The sequence below is a fragment of the Solea senegalensis genome, linkage group LG21 (assembly GCF_019176455.1).
Source record: "Solea senegalensis isolate Sse05_10M linkage group LG21, IFAPA_SoseM_1, whole genome shotgun sequence".
NCBI lineage: Eukaryota > Metazoa > Chordata > Actinopteri > Pleuronectiformes > Soleidae > Solea > Solea senegalensis.
In genome coordinates this window covers 17286277-17305973 of record NC_058040.1, presented here as the reverse complement: position 1 = coordinate 17305973, position 19697 = coordinate 17286277, and the positions used below count along the sequence as shown (strand labels likewise).

The window sequence follows — 19697 nt, the reverse complement described above, 5'->3', positions numbered from 1 at the left end:
CATTGTGTCTTTTCCAGGCAAGACCCAGCCGGTCTGACAGTGTCTGCATACCTGTGTGTCTGTGTCGAGATTTACGGACCATTTGATCATCAGCTCTTTGTCAGAGAAAGTGTTCAGTGTGTGTGTGTGTGTGATAATGATAGCGCTTCAGCCTTTAGGCCGAGGGACCTCCACAAATTTATCATCAAGACTTTTGCTGATTGGACACAGTAGTTACTAATAAACATTAACCAGCTCCAGGTGTGCGCTGTCAACATGTGCCATCATTTACACACAAATACAGTGTGTGTGTGTGTGTGTGTTCATTCATGATCCTCACAGCTGATTATGTTTTTTTTTTTATCTTTTGCTGCATACTTTATAATCCAAAGTGTGTGCTGCCTAATCTCAGTTATCCAAACACCATCGTAGCCGTTTAAATCCCATGCAGCTGCCTCTGCTGTAACCGAGGAGAATAAAAGACAGAGATGTGACACAGCGATGATTAGAATCTTTTCAAGTCCTTACAAGTCGGACCAGTGGAGAAAAAAACAGTGTTATTTATTTATCATGTGACATTGATATCATATCTTTAAGTTGACACCAGTTTGTTATCCAGTCATTGAGATTATCGTCATTTTCATCTCCTTACAAGAAATAATGAATGTGTCAGGTACTGTTTTGTCTTTTTATAGCCCTCACAACACAGAGCATTCATGCTACTTTTAAAACGTATACACAGAGGTTATAAGAATGTGTAATATAGAGCGTCTTATATCCTTTTTTTCCAGCACAAACTGTAGACAATCTGATTTGCACCAACTGTATAAACACACTTGAGCATTTGTGAAATATGTCACATTTCAAAGTTCGCTTTGGCTCATTTTTATGAATAAAAAATAAATAAGAACGGTCGATTTTGTGACTTCTGCTCAATTCTCGCTACTCCTGATACTATTTTTAAATATGTGATATGAAGTGAATCATAATTATTGACTCAGCCAACGTGAATATCCCATCTGTGCACTGATGTTTTACGTAAAGTCGTTTGCATGACCGTCATGATATTAATCAGGTCGTTTTGTTGGATTTATTTAGATTTTATGGCTGTAGAATTGTCCAAAACATGTTTAGTGAGTTCTTCTTCAAGGTAACTTTCATGTTCCATATCTAGCGGTTATTCAAGCGTTTAGGAACCAGGCTACTGAGATGCTGGCGTCACAAGCGTTTGTGACGTGCTGGTGAAGCTCGTCTGTGATTGGACAGTCGTCCTGAGGTTCTACTCTAATGACAGTTTTACGATAGTTCTTTAAATTTTCCAGGTATCACAAACGTTCTAGGAGTTACGGTAACGAGAAGTACGCATGCGGACAGTCACAGAAGGGTTAAGACAAAGTTTATATGTAACATTACATGTTATGATTCAGCCGCCTTAGGGCTGAAGAAAAAACTGCTGTCAAAGCTTTTCATTTAAGAAGAAAAAGGTGTAGTTACCATGTGACGGGAACATTAAGGAAACGTTATGTTCATCCGCCTGCAGACAGACATACTGACACTGAGTTAAAACACTGTCATACCTTCACCTATAGATAGGGGCGGGCCACATGCATGCACACACACACACACACACAGACACACACGTGCACGTTGACAGAGGCTTTGCTTGCTTCAGCCTGCTGCCAACGAGACTTAAGAAAAGACAGTGAGTGTAAACATTGACTTGGCTCATGATATAAAGGGACTTTTACTGACATGGTTAGATTTGTTTGACAGGATAACTGCAGGGATTTATGCAGCGCAGCACCTGTTCTGTAGTTTGCTGCAGGGCCTGTTGTAATTTAAACCCTGATAATGTATGAAGGACTCAGAGATTATTATTATACTCATGCACTCAGTCATTGCCTCAAGATGAACCACTTTAATCCAGACTTTAATGTCCAGAGAGTTCTCGTTCTTGTGTGATGAACGCAAACACGACATTAGCTGTGTTTCAGGGTTCTGACGGGTCCTTGAAAGTTTGTGTATTTACATTTAAAAAAAGTTTTCAAGGCCCTTGAAAGTTTTTGAAAACCGCCCTATGTAGACATAGGTCATTGAGAGTTTGTGAATTTGGATAAATAAAATTCAAGGCACTAAAATGTTTTTGCTCTAAATAGACAATTTTAATTTTTTTTCAAGAGCCTTAAAGTTTTTGAAAACCACCCGAAATAGACATGGGTCATTGAAGGTTTGTGAATTTGAAAAAAGCCCTTGAACAACATGGGTCATTGAAATTTTACGAATTTTCCTTTTTTTCAAAATCCCTTGAAACTGCCCAAAATAGACATGGGTCATTGAATGTTTGTGAATTTTTTTTTCAAGGCCCTTGAAAGTTTTTGAAAGACACCTGAAGTAGACAGGGGTCATTAAAGTTTGTGAATTTGAAAAAAGAATGTGTTTTTCAGGCTGAAGTAGTTTTAGAAGATGTTTTTTGTGAAGGTGACATTTTTTGCTGCTAAGAACAAAGTAGTAAGTTTGTGCTTAGCTTAGCCAGTTTAGGTTAATCCAAGGAACTGAGATGACAAATTTGAGCTAGATTCATTCAACACAGCCATTTGAATAAAATACAAGGCATTTTTTTGACCTTCCACATTTGTTTGAAACATAAAATGATGAATTTCATCAGGCTTTCCTTCTGCTGGTGACTGACAGACTCGTGGTGCGGCGTGAGCTTGTGTTCACGGTGATATCTCACAGACTGTAGAGCAGATAAAGTGCGGCTACACTGTCCACCAGAGGAGATCCAGTGTCGGCTTATCAAGCAGAGCGGGCTGCAGCGCTGTGGTGCTCCAGAGAAAAGGGCCTTTGTTTTCCAACAGGGGCACCTTGTCCGTCTCATTCCTTCACTGACCCTCATTATACCCAGCTGTCACGTCATAAATACTGTATTTCACTGCGCTCTGACTTTTCTAATATTTCCAAGATTTGATGAATGAATGAATGAATAAACACCAGGTTTAACTGGTTATTTCTGAGGGTTTAGCCATGCCAAATCTTTCTGGTAACACGAACATTTTTGTGAAATGACTGTAACCAAACAGGAAACATGACACCCCGCGCCCTCTGCTAATACATAACAATGTCAATGACATCATGTCACTCCTTATATTTGATACACGTCCCCACCTGCAGCTCTCAGAGGCTTTATTTTTTAATCAATCTAAGTCTAATCAGCTGTGGAAAACTCCACTCTACGCGGTTTTGTTATCGTTTTCCATGACTTCATAGTTCCTCCTCAACATGGACGGAGTCAACTTGTAAAGCAGTTTCTATCTGTGTCAGTGAATCATTAGAATCAGTTTTAAAAAGATTTGTTCACAGAATCTAAAGTCTGTGTGGCTTTGTAAAAGCTTCTCTCCAAACCCTCACCAAAGTCCATAGAGAAAATCAGTGATTTTACAGCCGTGCAGTACATGCAGGCGTTGTTGAGTCACTGTTTGCCTCCATTAGTACGTACACACGTGTCATGTTGTCATTTTATTCATTTTAGTTGTTTGTTTGCGTTCACCTTAGCGACACAAACTTACTAAAGGAGGAAGCGGTCGAGCAGCAGCTCCTGTGTTAATGTGAGCTTAAAAATGTTGATTTTCTCCATGGACTTTGGTGTGAAGGAAGGAGGGAGGGAATTTTACTAAGTTTAGTTTACAGTCAGAAAAGCTTTAGAAAAACTGTGAGATAGTCGATTTTATTAAGCTTTTGTGAAGTGTCTAAAAATCAAATTTGGGTGTAACTGAATCATGAGAATCAGTTGATTTAAAAAAGACTTGTTCACAGAATCATTCAGTACTTCCTGCATGACCGGGGTTAAATGTTGGAGATCGCGTTCATGACTCTTCAGTGACGACAATCTCTGACCAATCAGTGGCCGGAGGTCTGTCGGCGTCACATGTCGTCACGTGTCGGCTAAGAAACTCTAGTTTCCACATAACCAGGTGCCATCATCGATGGAAAAGCAAGGAAACGAGTCGTGCGAGAACGTTGTTGTGGAAAAGTGCCTTTAATACTTTAATACCTTCAATACTCATGAATAAAAAACACACTCTTCTTGTCCCAATACACACAGGATTTGTCTTTTTGGCTCTTCACTTTAGGGACTTTGACAAACCTTTAATACAGCTACGGGAGCTGATGTCATACAACCAAGCAAGCGCCCCCCTCTGGCAGGAAGTGATGCTGTTCACCTCTGTAGATCGCTCTTGTGACTCTCTGGAGTAAAGAGGAAGGGAAGTTAATCAGGAAGTTGAAGATGTAAGGATACTGCAGGTCTGGAAAAATGATAATCCTGTAACAAACTCGTAAAAACCGTTTGATTTTTGTTGCATGTCTGCCTGCCATACAAAACGAGTCACGTGACCGAGGCTACAGCTCGATACTGCTGTACGTTTCTGACGGATTCGAACTCAGTGTAGAGCCAAGCTGCACACACTGCACCCTCTGCTGGCCCACGCCGTAATTAGGTCAGATGGTGTGATGGTCTTCTAGGCTGTATGTTTTGAACTCAAACGTGTTTTTGAGTTTGATCTAAGTCTGATCTTGTGACTGAATGAATATTCAAATTGTGGATAAAAAGTGAAGCTTCTTAAATGTGAGTATTTTCTGGTTCCTTTGCTCCATAAAACAAAGAAATCATTAAAAACTGAATCATTTTTCGTGGACGGCATTTGAGAACATCATCATGTTTGGGGAAAAAACTGATCGGCATTTATTTACATTTTATGGACAAATCACGTGCTCGATTAATCGAGGAAAGTAATCGTTAGTTTACTGATCATTGTAGGAACATGTTTGACATAATTATGTCCAGAACACCATGTAATAATTCAGATTTTGCTGCCTTAAATGTGGACCAAAAAGTAACAATACAAAATGATATGAGGTTTTTGCAGATATGGCTCTAACTTAGTGGCTCCATTACACACAAATTAGCTCTTGTCATTGATTTATATTATTATATTAGATATAGGAAAAGTGGGAAACACTGCAAACAAGCACACCGACTGTGCACATTTGTATTTTATTAAAAAGTAATGTTTATTCTGTGTCGTAGTAACAGGTAAATAATACAACTTTTTACCCAGATGGTTCCTCCTCGTGCTCTTCATGTTTCCCCTTCACTGCTCTCCCGTTTCAGTCCGTTGAGCTCATCAAACTGAATTTACAGCCCTGCTGCGGTGGTGGTTTTTGCCCCTGGAAAAGGCCTCTGTCTCTGCGCCACTGTTTCCTGAGGTCCTGCTTTTTGAAGAAAGTTTACAACTTCAAAAGAACCGTTTAAGTGTTGTAGATGTGGACACTTGCTGTGAATTGAGCTTTTCTACTGAATTTCCTGAATCAATTCAACTCCAATTCACAAGGTCCCGATTAGATCTGGGCAAATATCATTACTTTATATACTGTAAATCATGAAAATGAGACAAGATATCATGAATCATCATATTTATCATATTGAATACATGTTTTCAGTTTTATAGCCAAATTATTTGTGTTAAAGCAGAATTGGACCATATTTCTAGTCAATGTCATTATTTCTGACACACTTAAATATCCTTAATAATTTAACATTCAAAACCAAAGAATTAAACCAGGTATGATCTGCAATGAAAGGTAATAAGTGTATTTTAAGATTATGTAATACAGACCATAAATAGTAGATTTTATATTGTTTTAGAGTGTATTTACAGTGTTTTGTCACTGTCACAAACCTTTTGCGAGTCCATAGAAACAACCTCTGTGCAGTTTTGTATCCACATATATCTCCTATGTTGGGCTATAGACATATTATTATTATATTATTATATACACATATTATTTATAAGACATGCTTTAAATTGTATAAAATAGAAACTCTCTCATTCAAATATATATATATATATATATATATATATATACATATATATATATATATATATATATATATATATATATATATATATATATATATATATACATATATATACATATATATACATATGATAATTTGAATTGATAATCTACACCTCAAAATATTCAGCCTAGAATCCCCGTCAGACATTTTACAGTAAACCCTCACCTATTATCAAGCATTAAGACAGGATCTGGTTGGAGAAGTTTCTCTTTTTCAAAAGTTGTGAAACAAGAATCTCATTGAAGCCAAAATCTTGGGTTACACAAGTATACCACTGCTGTTTGTTTTTAAACGTTCCACTTAATGACGCTTTGTTCTCTTTACTGTCCACTTCCCCAAAGACAGTGGACAAGCATGGACTTCACAGACATTCTCCCTGGTTCAGTTGCATCAGGGTTGCTCAGTGAAAGCCACAGAAATGCTAATTAGAGACATCGCGTTCAAATGTTTTGGAAAGAAATGAGGCTAAATCAGATGTGGCGTGAAGATTCACATGACAGCCGGGGGGGAAGTGGTCACTTTGCTTGACTCGACACGATGGCAGATGAAATATGTTGACATTTATGTGTCTCCATGTCTGGTGACCACCAATTTTTTTATTTTTATTTTTTTTATCTGATGCTCTATCAATCTGTGGGTCCATCCCATCACTGTCAACAAGATATTTCAACAACGCCTTGAAGGAATTTCTTCAGATATGGTATAAAACGACCTGCTTGAGTCGCGCAGTGATTGATGAACGTCCAGAGAAGTCTTTCAAGTCCAGTGCTAATGTTCACTTGTCCTGTTGGTCCATGTCGATACTAATTTGCTTGTTGAAGGTCACTCTGACTGTCTGAGGAAACACCTTTTGGGAATCTCTTATCAAGAGAATTCCTTCAAATTTAGTACAAATGATTAGCTCGAACTGAGCAGTTTTGGTGGCAAAATTGTATTGTTTTTGCACTGTGAACGTTATATATAATGAATATCCAGAGAATTCTTTCAAGTTTGGTGCAATGTTCCGTGTTAATTTGGACATACTGGTTAGAATTTGCTTGTTGAAGGAAACACCTTTTGGGAATTCCTTCAACTGTGGCACATGTTTACTCACAGTCAAAGATGAACAGAGTAGGTTTTTGTGTTCTGAGGTTTGTGGTGAAGGCTGTTTTTGACCCTCAAAACCTTATTTTGCCTTTGTAAACATGTTTTCTGAACAATACCTAAAGAAAATGCCTTCAAACTTTGGGCAAAGCCACAAATAAACAGTTTAAATGTGGGTGATCAAGCAGAGGCAGATCATTTCTGGGTCCTGCTTTTGGAGGTTGAAGTATTTTAAGTAGAAGGTGTTTAAAGAAAAAAAAAAGATTGTGTGGTTGGGTGTTAACTTGTGTTCTGAAGTTTGAGTTTGGTCCCCAAAGTATATGTTATTGGAACATTGTAATGGCAAAATTTGGTATGATTTTTGAAAATAAGTCCAAACTTTTCAAATTATTGCCTTTGGTTACGAACATTGAGTGATTTAACGTAAACAGGAACTCGGTAGTACTGACATAAGTTGGTTCAGTACCTTAGCTGACTCTGATTTCTTTGATTGGTTCTCTTTGGCTCGCTCCTCTTCAGGTACGAAGTCTGTACTTTCAGATTTTCTATGCTATTCATTCACTGCCTTTGTCAGTTGTGGTTGTGAAATTACAAAGTGGGATAATTTGGCCTTAAATCGTCAGTGTTGTCAGACTCTTCCTTCACAAGTCCACCACAAAACAGAGAACCACACAGTAAGATTCCAGTTCCATCCAGTAAGTGACATCACAGCGAGATCCAAACCACAAAACCGCTGTAGGAACATCCTCTGTGTTTCTGAACCTGATCCAAATCCTGTTTTTTTTTCTTTAACAGAATGTGTTTCTACGGCGAGGGAGTTCTCGGGGGGATGGAACGATGCTTTCAGGACCCGACCGGAAAGGTTCAGTAGTTCGCACCGACGTGTTTGTGGTGGATGAGGAAACAGACTTGCTGGATCCCATCTTCCAAAATGGCGACCGGAGGAAGTTGTCCAGGAATGGAGGAAACCAGAAGGGGAAACCGGAGATGTCCTCCAAACTTTTGGAGGAGAACATTACCACAGAGAAGAAGACAGACTCCAGTGGAAGGACTCCGTCGCTGTTCCCCGGGAAACCCATAGATGACATAATTGACCTGGACACAGCTAAGAAGACTTCAGCAGGGTTTCCTGTTCTTCCCAGGACCCCTTCATATCCCCGATCATCCACAGACTCCAGACCAGGAGACTATGAGACCAGGACTGTCTCACCTACAGATCATATCGGCAAGAACAACTCTTCGTACTTTGGACGTGGCGTCAAACATGAAGACAGCGAGCGTCCCGCTGTTGTGACCGTTGTGTCTGTAGAGGGAGACCTGGTCCGGAGCTCAGATGGCAAAATGTACCGGCTGCAGAAAGGACCGCCGGGCAGAACCGGTCCTCCAGGTCCAGAGGTGAGTGGTTTTATGGTGCCTTTGTTTTAAAGATGCTCTATGTGAGGCTGGGATGTCTTAATATACCCTTCTGTTACCGTTTGTCATCCGTGCTTCTCATTACCGTAACTCCTAGACCTCCTCGATATCTGGAAAATTCCAAAACTATGGCACAGCACGCCCTGGAGGATGAAGCAGTAGAAGATGGATGGATACCAGAAAGCAGAGAAATAGAGCTTTGCGCCCATGTACTTCTATACTGAACCTGAGCGCGTCACACGTTTGTGACGTCAGCTTCTCAGTAAACGGTTGAATAACTGACAGACGAAAGTGAAAGTTATTTTGGAAAAAAGGAGCAGAAGACCTCACTGATCGAACATTTTTTAACAATTCTACAGCCATAAAATCCTATGTGCACAGACTGTAAACATGTGGATAAGAATCAGCAAAAGCATTGTAGCTGAGTCATGTTTGGGCTGTTCTGTGACACAGCTGGAGAATCATGTCTTTGAAATGACTCGGCACAAATGTGTCGTTAACAGCTTCATGAATGCTGTAAAGTGACTGCGTCGGACTGATTTCCATATCGTATCGGACGCAAAACATGGTGTCGCCCCATCTCTAAATGATGTCTGTTAATCCATCACGCTACAGGATAATCCAGCCAGATAATCTCTTAACATCAGACTCTCAGATCCTTTTAGAAACTCAACCATTTCTTTAACAATTCAACAACAGTTTTAATCCAGGAGAGCACGCGAGAGAGAGAGTAACATCTTTACTTTGCTCTGACTGTTTAATGAGTTCTTGTATCTGCGGCCCCCCCACCGCCTCGCCGTAAAGTTTGATGCACTGTATCAGACGAGGCAGGACGGACGGACGGACGGACAGAACCTCGTGTTTTTGAAGAATGTGTGACGTCTGTTTGTGCTTTAACAACCTTAACAAGCGCCGCCATCTGAGTCTGATCAGGGGAGGACACGCCGCCGTCACACATGTGGACTCCCGTGTCTTTGATGCTGCCACGTGACGCGAGCGCGCTCGCGGGAACCTGTCGCACGGCGTCGACGCCCTCAACCGCCGACTTATCTGGTCGTGTCGCTTACAGGAAGCCGTATTTATGATCTCCAGTCAGAAGCTTCACCTGGTGCACAAAGGTGGGGTCATGACAGGAACTCTGGGGGGCAGGGGAGGCCGGTGGGGGGGGTCAGACAGAACCAGAACCAGGCTGCACATCTGCTCACGTCTGGAGTCTCGCTGCCATAAAACACACAGGATCACGATTATTGTGATTGAATCCAGCTGCGGCGAACATGAAGGAAGACAACGCTGTTGGCTTCACTCTTCACTCGTGTACAGTAACGACAGTTTTTGCTTGACTCTGCCTCTTGTGGTCGTACATGAGCCCTGTGGCATTAACCCGTTACGAGTGAGCCGACGGTCTTATTTACAGAAGGATATTCGTCCGTCTGAGCCTCCTGACCTCACAGATGTCTTCAGTTACAAACACACTGTAAAAGACATCGCATCAGTACTCACAAGGAAGGGCTCATTTTGTTTTTACAGTGTGCTCGTATGAGATATTAACTAGTCACTGTCTCTCCCTGCACCAAACCCCATTGAGGAAATAAGCATTTTTTACGTCACAGCTCACAGGAGTCGTTGATCCGCTGCTGCCTCCGTCAGTGAGTTCAAACGTCTTATTTGGTGACTTCTGCTTTTGAAATCCTTTATTCACATTTAACTGAGTGACACAAACTGGCCACACGAGGCAGCAGTAGACCTGCAGCTCCTGGGTCCCCCATGAGCTAAAATTGATGATTTTCTCAATGGGGTTTGGTGCAGTGACACCAACCAAACCTCAACTGTGGTTTTAAGTTATTATTCCATTCCAAAGATAGTGAAACAGGTTTAGCTGTGTTATTGGATTTCTGTGGTCATGTTGTTAACTCTTCTCAAAGATCCAAGTTCTAATCTGATTATAAATATTCAAATTTGTGCTAAAATCTTAAAAAACACAATAACTGTACTCATGAAATGAAATGGGTCAAAGTTAAAGACTGTGTTTGAGGATGTTTTTTTCCACCTCGCGCGTGTGTGTGTGTGTGTGTGTGTGTTGTGGAGCAGTTTTATTGCAGGTTGTTTCTCTCTCCACAGGGATGTCCTGGTGACCCCGGCCTGCCAGGGTTCAAAGGTGACAAGGTAAAAAGTAATGTTATTTACAACGTAACGGCCTGCAATAATGTTGTTAGTAATATGAAGTGCAGTTTTTTTGTTGTTTTTCCACGCCTCTGTTTTAAGAGGGTGATGAACTCCTGTCCCTGCCTCCGCTATATCCACGACCATCCAACAATAAGTGGATTTGACCTGCATAAACGGACCGTTTCCTTAATCTCTGACAGGGTAAAATGGGACTTGAGGGACGTCCAGGGAAAAGAGGTGAACCAGGACCTGCTGGAGCCGCAGGTTTACCAACTCTGTACCTGTGGAGGAACACAGGCGAGGAGTGGGCCGCCTTCCAGGTGAGAAACTGCCACAACTGAGTCATAATCTTTCTTCAGTATTCTGTCCTATTATTCTCATTAGGGAAGCACAATATTGGACTTTTTGACAATATGCCGATATATGAGGATTTGTAATGCCAATAACTGATACCAATAGTGAAACACAGTATTTTTTTATATACTCATGTCGCAGCAGATGTGGATGTACAGTTTCTTCATTGTGCACAATTATCCAGCCTTTTTTACGTGGGAACTGGAGTTGATCAACTCTCTTATCAAACACTTCCCTCCCACACCAAAATCCAGAGAGAAAATCAGCATTTTTAGCTCACAGGGACACAGGAGCTGCTGTTCTGCTGCTGCCTCGTGTGGTGACTTTGTGCCACTGACGTAATTCAGAACAAAGGATTTCCAATGCCGAACTCATAAAATAAGTCATTTGGATTTACTGATAGAGCTGATAACAACTCCTGTGAGCTGTGATGTTAAAATCACTGATTTTCTCTATGGGGTTTGGTGCAGAACAATAATAAACCATAAGAACTCTGAGGTTCCAGCCAGCAGAGTGTGTCTAATGTTGAGGATCAGAATATCCTAGATTTTATTAGGTGAGCCTTTATTTAAGAGGTTAAAAATAGTGCTGACTCACCGCACTTTAAAAATAATCCCTGAACTTTCCCTGAACATCGTAACCGCGTGGAATAGAAACGACCTTTCCTTCCTCTTTTCTCTGTAATTTAACGTCCGTCACCTCAAAGACTCACTGGACATCAAAAGTTCTTTTTTGTACCTTCGTACTCATTAGATCCAGAGATTTAGAGGGAAACCTTTGACCCTGAAGTTATCGCGTGTCCACGTCCGTGTCCTGCCCTCGTCTGTTTAACGTCGGCCACAGCTGTTTGTCGTCCAGTCTGTCAGCGTGATGAAGAACTGTCCGTTATTGAAAAGAAAGAAGTCTGCTAGTCGTTTGTAAGGGCAATTTATTACTGCGTTTTAAAACCTCGTGTGAACGAGCCTCATGAGGTCTTTACTCATCCTGAGTCGTGGTCAAAACTTTGTTTTAACTTCAAAAAAGGAACATAATTCAAGATTAAATAAGCCTGTATGTGTTTTAAAGCTTCGGTCTTCCACCTCTTATCTAACTTCCTGTCCATCGCGTACTGTATTACATTAGCTGAGGGTGGTACATCCCAGAATACATCTACATCTCTTTAATACACCAATAAAGCTGTAGTAACCCAGGTGGAGAAGCATTATCTAATAATTTGTCTTTGTTGTGAAAGATTCCTTAAGTTACGCTGTTAAAACACCTTAAAAACTAGTATTTGAAGAAAACGTTGATTACTGGAATCAGGAACAACTCAGAGTTAAACTTTCTGTCAAACTTACTTAATATTTGCTCAACGATGGTGAATTTTAACCCAGTTTTACAAACACTGGGTTAAAATCTGCGACATATTTTGGTGGAAAACAGGTTAATTGACAATAAATCTATGATTCTAGACCTGAAATTAAGGATTATTTATTTACTGGATGAATCAATAAATAGTTTGGTCCTTACAATGTCAAAAAGATTTTTTTAAATGTGTCCAAACATGGAAAAAAATGATCTCAAATGTCCTGTTTCTGTCCACAAACCAAAATAGATTCCGTTTGAATGATTTCTTTGTTTATATGGAGCAAAGAAACCAGAAAATATTCACATTTAAGAAGCTGAAAAATCCAAAATGTCCTCAAACCTTTTAGTAGAAACATCTCAAAATGAAACAGATCTGTAACTCCTCCCGTGTTTCCGTTCTTCCCGCAGCAAACAAACTTCTACCAGTTGCTGCGCGCCGGCTGGCCTGTGAGTACGCTGTGTGATGATTAACAGCCTTTTCCTGTTTTCTTCATTCCTGTTGACCCGACGCTCTGTTTCTTCTCTGTGAGCTTGCAGAGTCAAGAAGGTGCTGCAGGACCACCTGGAGAGATGGGCAAGCCGGGCATGCGGGTCAGAGCTGGAGATCAGAACGTGGATGAAGATTCTGTGTTGGTTCGTCCTGATTTGGTGAACAATCTGTGTTTGTATTGGTTGTTTTCAGGGGCCTCCTGGTGAACCTGGAGACCGAGGACGACCTGGAATACCAGGAGAAATGGTACGCAGCCAAACCTTCTGTGGAACATGTCGCGATTCTCTGAAGGTCGTCACGTACTCGCCAGCGTCCAGGCTCCACTCAGGGAAACGTATTATTTTTTTGAGCTGAACGACACTTTATCTGCAGAGAAGAAGAAACCGTCGTCTTGTGCTGGTTTCACAACAACAACAAGCGAAAGGAGCCGGACTCCATGGACGGACGAGAGCATGACGAGCTGTGGTTGTTGTGAAACCACAAAGAGACCACGGTTTCTTCTCTGCAGATGTTTCCACAGCAGAGACAAAGGCTGACGGGTAAAGAAATGCTGCGTTACTTTCGCGCACCATCGCGTCCATGACTTACTCGTCTAAACCCAAGAGCAGAGGGGACCGCCCCTTTGTGGAGCTCTGTCTCCTGATTGGACAAAGTATTGTGGGATATCTAAGGTGAGTGTCAGTTGTAGTCGTAAGTCAGAATTTCCCAGTTCTTACTCGTAAGTTTCAACTTACAAACTTTCCAACTCGGAAAGTCGGAACAACCCCACAAACCCCTGAAGAAAAACACTGTTGATCGCACTTCTGTCTTAAAAGAGACAACAACTGTGGCGTCTCTACTGCCAAAGGGATATTTTATGAACCAAAGAGCACTGACACAAATAATCATCAGTTGCAGATCAGAGTTGAGCTCTGAAACACGTCCGTTCTCCGCGTTCCCGGTGTCTTTAGCTGACAGCCTCTGTCTGGTTTGAGCGAGTGCTGTGTAAAGTGAAAACTATGTCGGGTTAAACCTAAATAAGTGCACTCATCACACGCCAGTCTGAGCACGTATGTGACACGGCATCCATCATGCTGCTGCCGCTGACGCCGCGCCGCACATGTGCTTTAACCATCCACCGAGCGCCCGTACACGTTTCCCACCTGTTTGTAACGACGCGGCTCAGCGGTGCGGACGGCCACGTGTCGCCGTGGTGATTAACGGCTCTGCAGAGTGAAGGCGGAGACGAGTGTCCGCGTCCTCGCCGACCACACGTGTAATTCACTGTGTTTGTTTTCTGTCCACGTTTGACTGACAGGTTCATTTAGAGGACGCCGCCTCCTCCTCACTCTTGATTGAATCTGTTTTCCCTGACAGGGCGAGCAGGGGCCCAGGGGCCCTCCAGGACGAGCCGGGGCCCCGGGGAGAGCGGGCGAGAACGCAGAAGACGGTCAGCCCGGGTCACCTGGTTCTCCCGGGTCACCGGTGGGTTTTTAAACAGAACACAGCGTGTGTAGGATGAGCATGTCACGGCTAATAAATCATCTCTTCTTCTTTTTTCTTCTTCTCTAAACTCCTGTTGAAATATTTCCATCCATCCTGTGTTTGACATCAGGGGCCCTGGGGACACAGAGGCGAGCGAGGGCCCAAAGGGGAAAAAGGTGACGAGGTGAGCAACGGAACAGCACAGGAGCAAAAGTTTATGGTCATATTTTCACCAGTGAGGACTTTGGAGACAGTTTTGTGTCTGTAAAGCAAATACACACATTCTGCTCTTCACACATGTCAGAAAATAGAATCTAAAAATGTGGCTGATGGAGTCACGATCTTGAATATTTATAACCACACACAACTGTTATCTATATATCGAATATGGATCGAAATGACGTCACGACCTCGACCCTCGAAAGCAAAGGTGGAATCGAGGATTTAACCGCGACGACACGTTAGCTCCTCCTAACTAACCACGGCTCGCTGTTGACAAGAGAAAACACGATGTGTGAATGATGAGCTGAGCGTGTAGCAAAAGCACAGGAACACGTGCATCATAAGGATGAAGACGTAACTCTTCTGTCCTCATTTGGACCGAGAACGTCCTCAAAATTCCACCTTGACGTCGTGTTGTAGTAACGCTGCAGGGATTTTGAAGCCAAGGCTCGCGCTCTGTGAAAACACGGCACCAGGTGCAGGCGATGAGGGTCGTCCTAATAAAATCTAACAAATCTATAAAATCTATCAATATTTCAAGAAACTATCGCCCTTTTCCAACAGGAAACTCAAGTTTATGTCCATTTGTCAGCCGTTTACTCTCCTGCACCAAACATCATAGCACGTAGTTGTTTTTGATCTGTTGTCGCCGTCCTCAGTAAGTTTAAATGTGTTATTCAATGACTTCACTTATTGAAATCCTTGGTTCAGATTTACCTCAGTGACACAAACTCACCACACGAGGCAGCAGTGGACCAGCAGCTCCTCTGTCCCTGTGAGCTAAAGTCACTGAGTTTCTCTATGGACTTTGGTGCAGGGACATTGAGTGTTTTACAGATTGACACAAAGTGTCTAACACGTGGCGGCCCGGGGACCACATGTGGCCCTCCAATCGATTTCATGTGGCCCTCCAAACAATATCAAGTTGTAATAACGAGTCATTTCTATACGTTTTAATGTTAAATGAATAGATTAATTTTGCATCGTAAATATGTTTTTTTTTATGGTTGCATATTAAAACAACCACTTATATTTTGAAATGATCCAACCCAACTTTATTTGTAAAGCACTTCAAAACAAACACAGTGGACCAAAGTGCTGTACAGAATAATAATGAGGCGGTAGAGTACATATAAAAAAAAGAGCTCATAACGTCCACCACAACTGTTGCTTTTCCCAAATTAGTTGGGCTTTTTTTTTTTTACTTGCCCCCGACTGACCAGACGAGACCGTCAGTGGCCCACAGGTCATTTGAGTTTGAGACCCCTGGTCTAACAGGAGGAGATAAAGCAGAGAACATATGTTTAAAGATGTCACACATGTAAAGTAACACAGATTTGATTAAAAATGAGTTTGTCCTGATGTTCTTCTCCGTCTTCACAGGGTCTCAGCGGCTTCATGGGACCAAAAGGAGAAACTGGTGAACCTGGTGAGAAGGTAAATCAGATTCTTTCAAATCGGACATTGTTACAGTTTGATAGACAGTGCTCTTGTGTGTCAGTGTAACGTGTCGTGTTCTGTCCTTCTTCAGGGCTCACCTGGTTCACCTGGACGACCTGGTCCTGTTGGAACACCAGTAAGTGTTATTTTTCTTTGTTTTGTTAACAAACAACCAGGAAACTTCACAGCGGTGTTCACATAAATGTTCATAATGTTTGTGAGGAGAGTATGAGTGGTTCATCCCGAGCCATGGGAGTTTGTTTTCTGAACATGTGATGTACACATGTTATCTGCACATTACATGGTCGTTTCACAACAATAAGAAACAGCTGTGGTTGTGTGAGACATTTCTTATGCAATCAATCAACTTTAATTAAACAAAAAGTTAAGCCCCTTTCAGAGCTGACACCGAGAACCTGCAAAAGACAGATTTATAATAAAATATATGAATGAAATCTACGTGAGCTTCAGTCTAACATATCTTAAGAACATATTTGCCACTTTATCTCGCTGTTACACAGCTTTTTCCAACAGGAAACTCAAGTTTATGTGACTTTGTAAACCACTCACTCACCCACACCAAACTCCATAGAGAAAATCAACGCTTTTAGCCTGTGACGATGTGGGAGCTGCAGGTCTGCTGCTGCCTCGTGTGGTCACTTTGTGTCACTGAGGTAAATCTGAACAAAGGATTTCAAACACAGAATCGTCAAAATAGCATATTACAACTTAGTGATGGAGGCAGCAGTGGGTCAACGACTCCTGTGTGCTGTGATGTTAAAATCGCTGGTTTTCTCTATGGGATTTGGTGCAGGGTGATATTCTGAACTTAATTATATCAGTTTAGTATTTTGTAAAGTGGTTAAAATCAGTTTTTTTGTGTTTTCTTCCCTGTATTTTAATGTTATATTCAAATAAACACACATTTAATCTCTTCTTCAGGGGCCTGCTGGGATCCGAGGTGGTTACGGACCAGAGGGACCAAGTGGACCTGATGTGAGTCAAGATTTATGTGTATATATGATAAATAACATACATAACATGAAGATTTATTCAAGAAAATATGAATAAAATGTATAAAATTGGAGATTTATCTTATGATTCAGGTGATGGTAGTTTTTAAAAAGCGGGTCCAGACAGACACGTTGTTTTTGTTGTTTTGGTTCAAATATAAAATATTCTACTGCATCACCTTGTGGTCTTTGAAGGTCATAGGTCAGGTGATCGGTAGGTGTGCGTCTGAACCGTTCATGTGAGCGTGTCTTCATCACAAACTCACTGTTTTGTGTGTATGTGATGTTTCCAGGGAGAAGATGGACTGGATGGACCTCCAGGTTTGCCAGGACTGACGGTGAGTGGAGAGGAAGATGAAATGACTGTTTATGACAAATATGAACGTTTTATTTTGAAATGTATAAGATGTATGTGTGTGTGTGTGTGTGTCTTTTAGGGAGCGCCAGGTTTCACAGGACGTGTCGGCGCTCAAGGAGTTAACGGCTCAAGGGTAAGAAGATGGCGATGAATTACTGTATATATGTTATTATATACATTTATACTCATATATATATGTATATATATGTTTGCTTGTATGCAAGTGAGAAACATATGTAACATTTCCACAAATGTAACTAAATATAAACCTTTATTTCTTAATTCAAAACATTTTTTCCTGCTTAAGTTAAGTTAACTTTACATAAACTAAGCACTTGTTCAAACTGTCCTTCAGGGAGACGTTGGACCTGCTGGTACTGTTGGTCTCACAGGTCCTCAGGTAAAAGTTCAATCCTGTATTTCCATGTCTCCTCTGTCCTTCGTCTCAGATGTCTTCATGCTTTTTGTCCTTGTTTTCAGGGACCTCCAGGTCTCGAGGGACAGATTGGACCTCCAGGACTCAGAGGGTCTCACGTGAGTTCAAAATAAAAGACCCACGCTGATAGAGACGAATGACAAAAAAAAAAAAAAGAGTCAGGAATGTCTCACTCTGCACGTCCACATCTGTCTCTGTGACTCAAAGACGTGTCCTCCCCACAGAAAAATAAAAAGAAAGAAAGTCTATCATCATTAAAGGGAAGTCACATCATTTTGACAAATGTTGGACTGTTTTTACGCTGGTGTTTCACAGCCTGGTGTGGACTGACAACAGGAGACAGTAGAAACTACAGACATCTGTGTTTATTTGTGTTTTTATACTTGGAAACCACACGAGAGTTCCATTATTCTATTATTCCCTTGATTAGAAAGAGTCAATCATCTTACTGCCATTAAAAAAACAAATATGTTATCAATGATTGCATTTATAAAAACACTTTACAGATAATTCCACATTAATGACTTCCTTTGAGTTAGTGGACTTCATGTGTGTTTGCAGACGTTCTTACAAGGTTTCTTGAATGCATCTTGAAGCTGCTTCTCTGAGATCAACGCGCTGTAGATCCAGCAGAAATGGTCTGACATTTACCAGGGTCTTTGAATGCATCTCGTTAGCTCATCACACTGTAAACCCTGCATCATTTTCTCCAGCTGAAATTCAAATATTTGAATATTCATGTAGCTTTTTTTGTGTGTTTCCTCTGTTTATGTCACTGTAAAAAAAGTAAATTACAATCACACACTTTCATTTTTCACCGTTTCTTTCCAGGGACGCTCAGGATTGATCGGTGCTCTCGGTCCTAAAGGAGATCCTGTAAGTCATCGTCGCATCATTAAAACCAAGGAGGTTGTTTATTTTGTTGCCTAGCAAGCTGGTTCTCAAAGATGGGGGCAGGAGCCACGGATGGGTCGTGGGAGATTTTTTTGGGTCCCCAAACAAATTTGTAAAATGTTCTCAATCGTTTTAGTGAGATTTACAGTATGTTTATATGTTTGGAATAACTTGCATAAAGTTGCCTCATTTTGCACAAATGAGCTCTTTTATTGTGATTTAGGTCGATGTCAAGTCAGCACTTCATTTATGCTTATTCTGTTTAGAACCTTGTAAAACTACTCGATAAATAGTTTAGTAAACTGTCAATAATCACATTTTACTAGATGACTCAAATGCTTGTCAGTGATAGTCACATATAATTATACTTCATGTGTCTCTATCAGGGGCCTGTGGGGCCCGTCGGTGCTCGGGGAGACACTGGGTTTGAGGGACCGATGGTGAGTCGCACTCGTACATTTTATACTCCCTGCATTAAATTGGTCATAAAATATGATCTGAGCTTTTAAATAGAGCTGTGGTTCAAATCCTCTGCATGTTCAAGTGACCATGAGTCGCTCGTGCAGCTACTTCCTGTCACCGCTGTTTTACGACTGTTACTAACACTGTTACTAACACTGTTTACTTCTTACTACATACAAGAATAACTACTAAAATGAAATACAACAGTATTTTATTAAACAACAGTGATTCTGATGTTTAGTGTGAAGCATTTAAATGTTAAGGGATAGAATAAGGGATAGTTCTCTCTCCCTGCACCAAACCCCATAGAGAATATCAGCGATTTAACATCACAGCACACTGGTGCTGTTAAACCTCTGCTGCCTCCATTATTAAGCTCTAATGTGTCATTTTGTGATTTCGGTGGTTGAAATCCTTCATTCAGATTCACCTCAGTGACACAAAGTGACCACACGAGGCAGCAGTAGACCAGCAGCTCGTGTTTCCCTGTGAGCTAAAACCACTGGTTTTCTCTATGGTCTTTGGTGCAGGGAGACACAACTTCCCCAGTGTTCTCCTGGTGGCTGCAGAGGAGTTTTGGACCCATGTCAGACTGATGTTCTGAGGTTGTGTGGCGTGAACAGCTCTCTCAGGTTAAATCCTCAGCATCTGTGTTGCTT

General features: G+C 41.4%; 1 protein-coding gene across 1 annotated transcript in view; it reads left to right on the top strand.

Moving 5' to 3' along the window:
• The window catches only part of LOC122758661 (collagen alpha-1(XI) chain-like), a 37976-nt gene that overhangs the window by 17094 nt on the left and 1185 nt on the right, over positions 1-19697 (top strand). Inside the window, exons 6-22 of the mRNA XM_044012931.1 lie at positions 7778-8377; positions 10514-10558; positions 10759-10878; positions 12668-12706; positions 12797-12850; positions 12942-12995; positions 14106-14213; positions 14344-14397; positions 15819-15872; positions 15967-16011; positions 16818-16871; positions 17182-17226; positions 17326-17379; positions 17602-17646; positions 17727-17780; positions 18514-18558; positions 18963-19016. Coding sequence (XP_043868866.1) covers positions 7778-8377; positions 10514-10558; positions 10759-10878; positions 12668-12706; positions 12797-12850; positions 12942-12995; positions 14106-14213; positions 14344-14397; positions 15819-15872; positions 15967-16011; positions 16818-16871; positions 17182-17226; positions 17326-17379; positions 17602-17646; positions 17727-17780; positions 18514-18558; positions 18963-19016 — 1524 coding nt within the window. The remainder of the gene's footprint in view (positions 1-7777; positions 8378-10513; positions 10559-10758; positions 10879-12667; positions 12707-12796; positions 12851-12941; positions 12996-14105; positions 14214-14343; positions 14398-15818; positions 15873-15966; positions 16012-16817; positions 16872-17181; positions 17227-17325; positions 17380-17601; positions 17647-17726; positions 17781-18513; positions 18559-18962; positions 19017-19697) is intronic.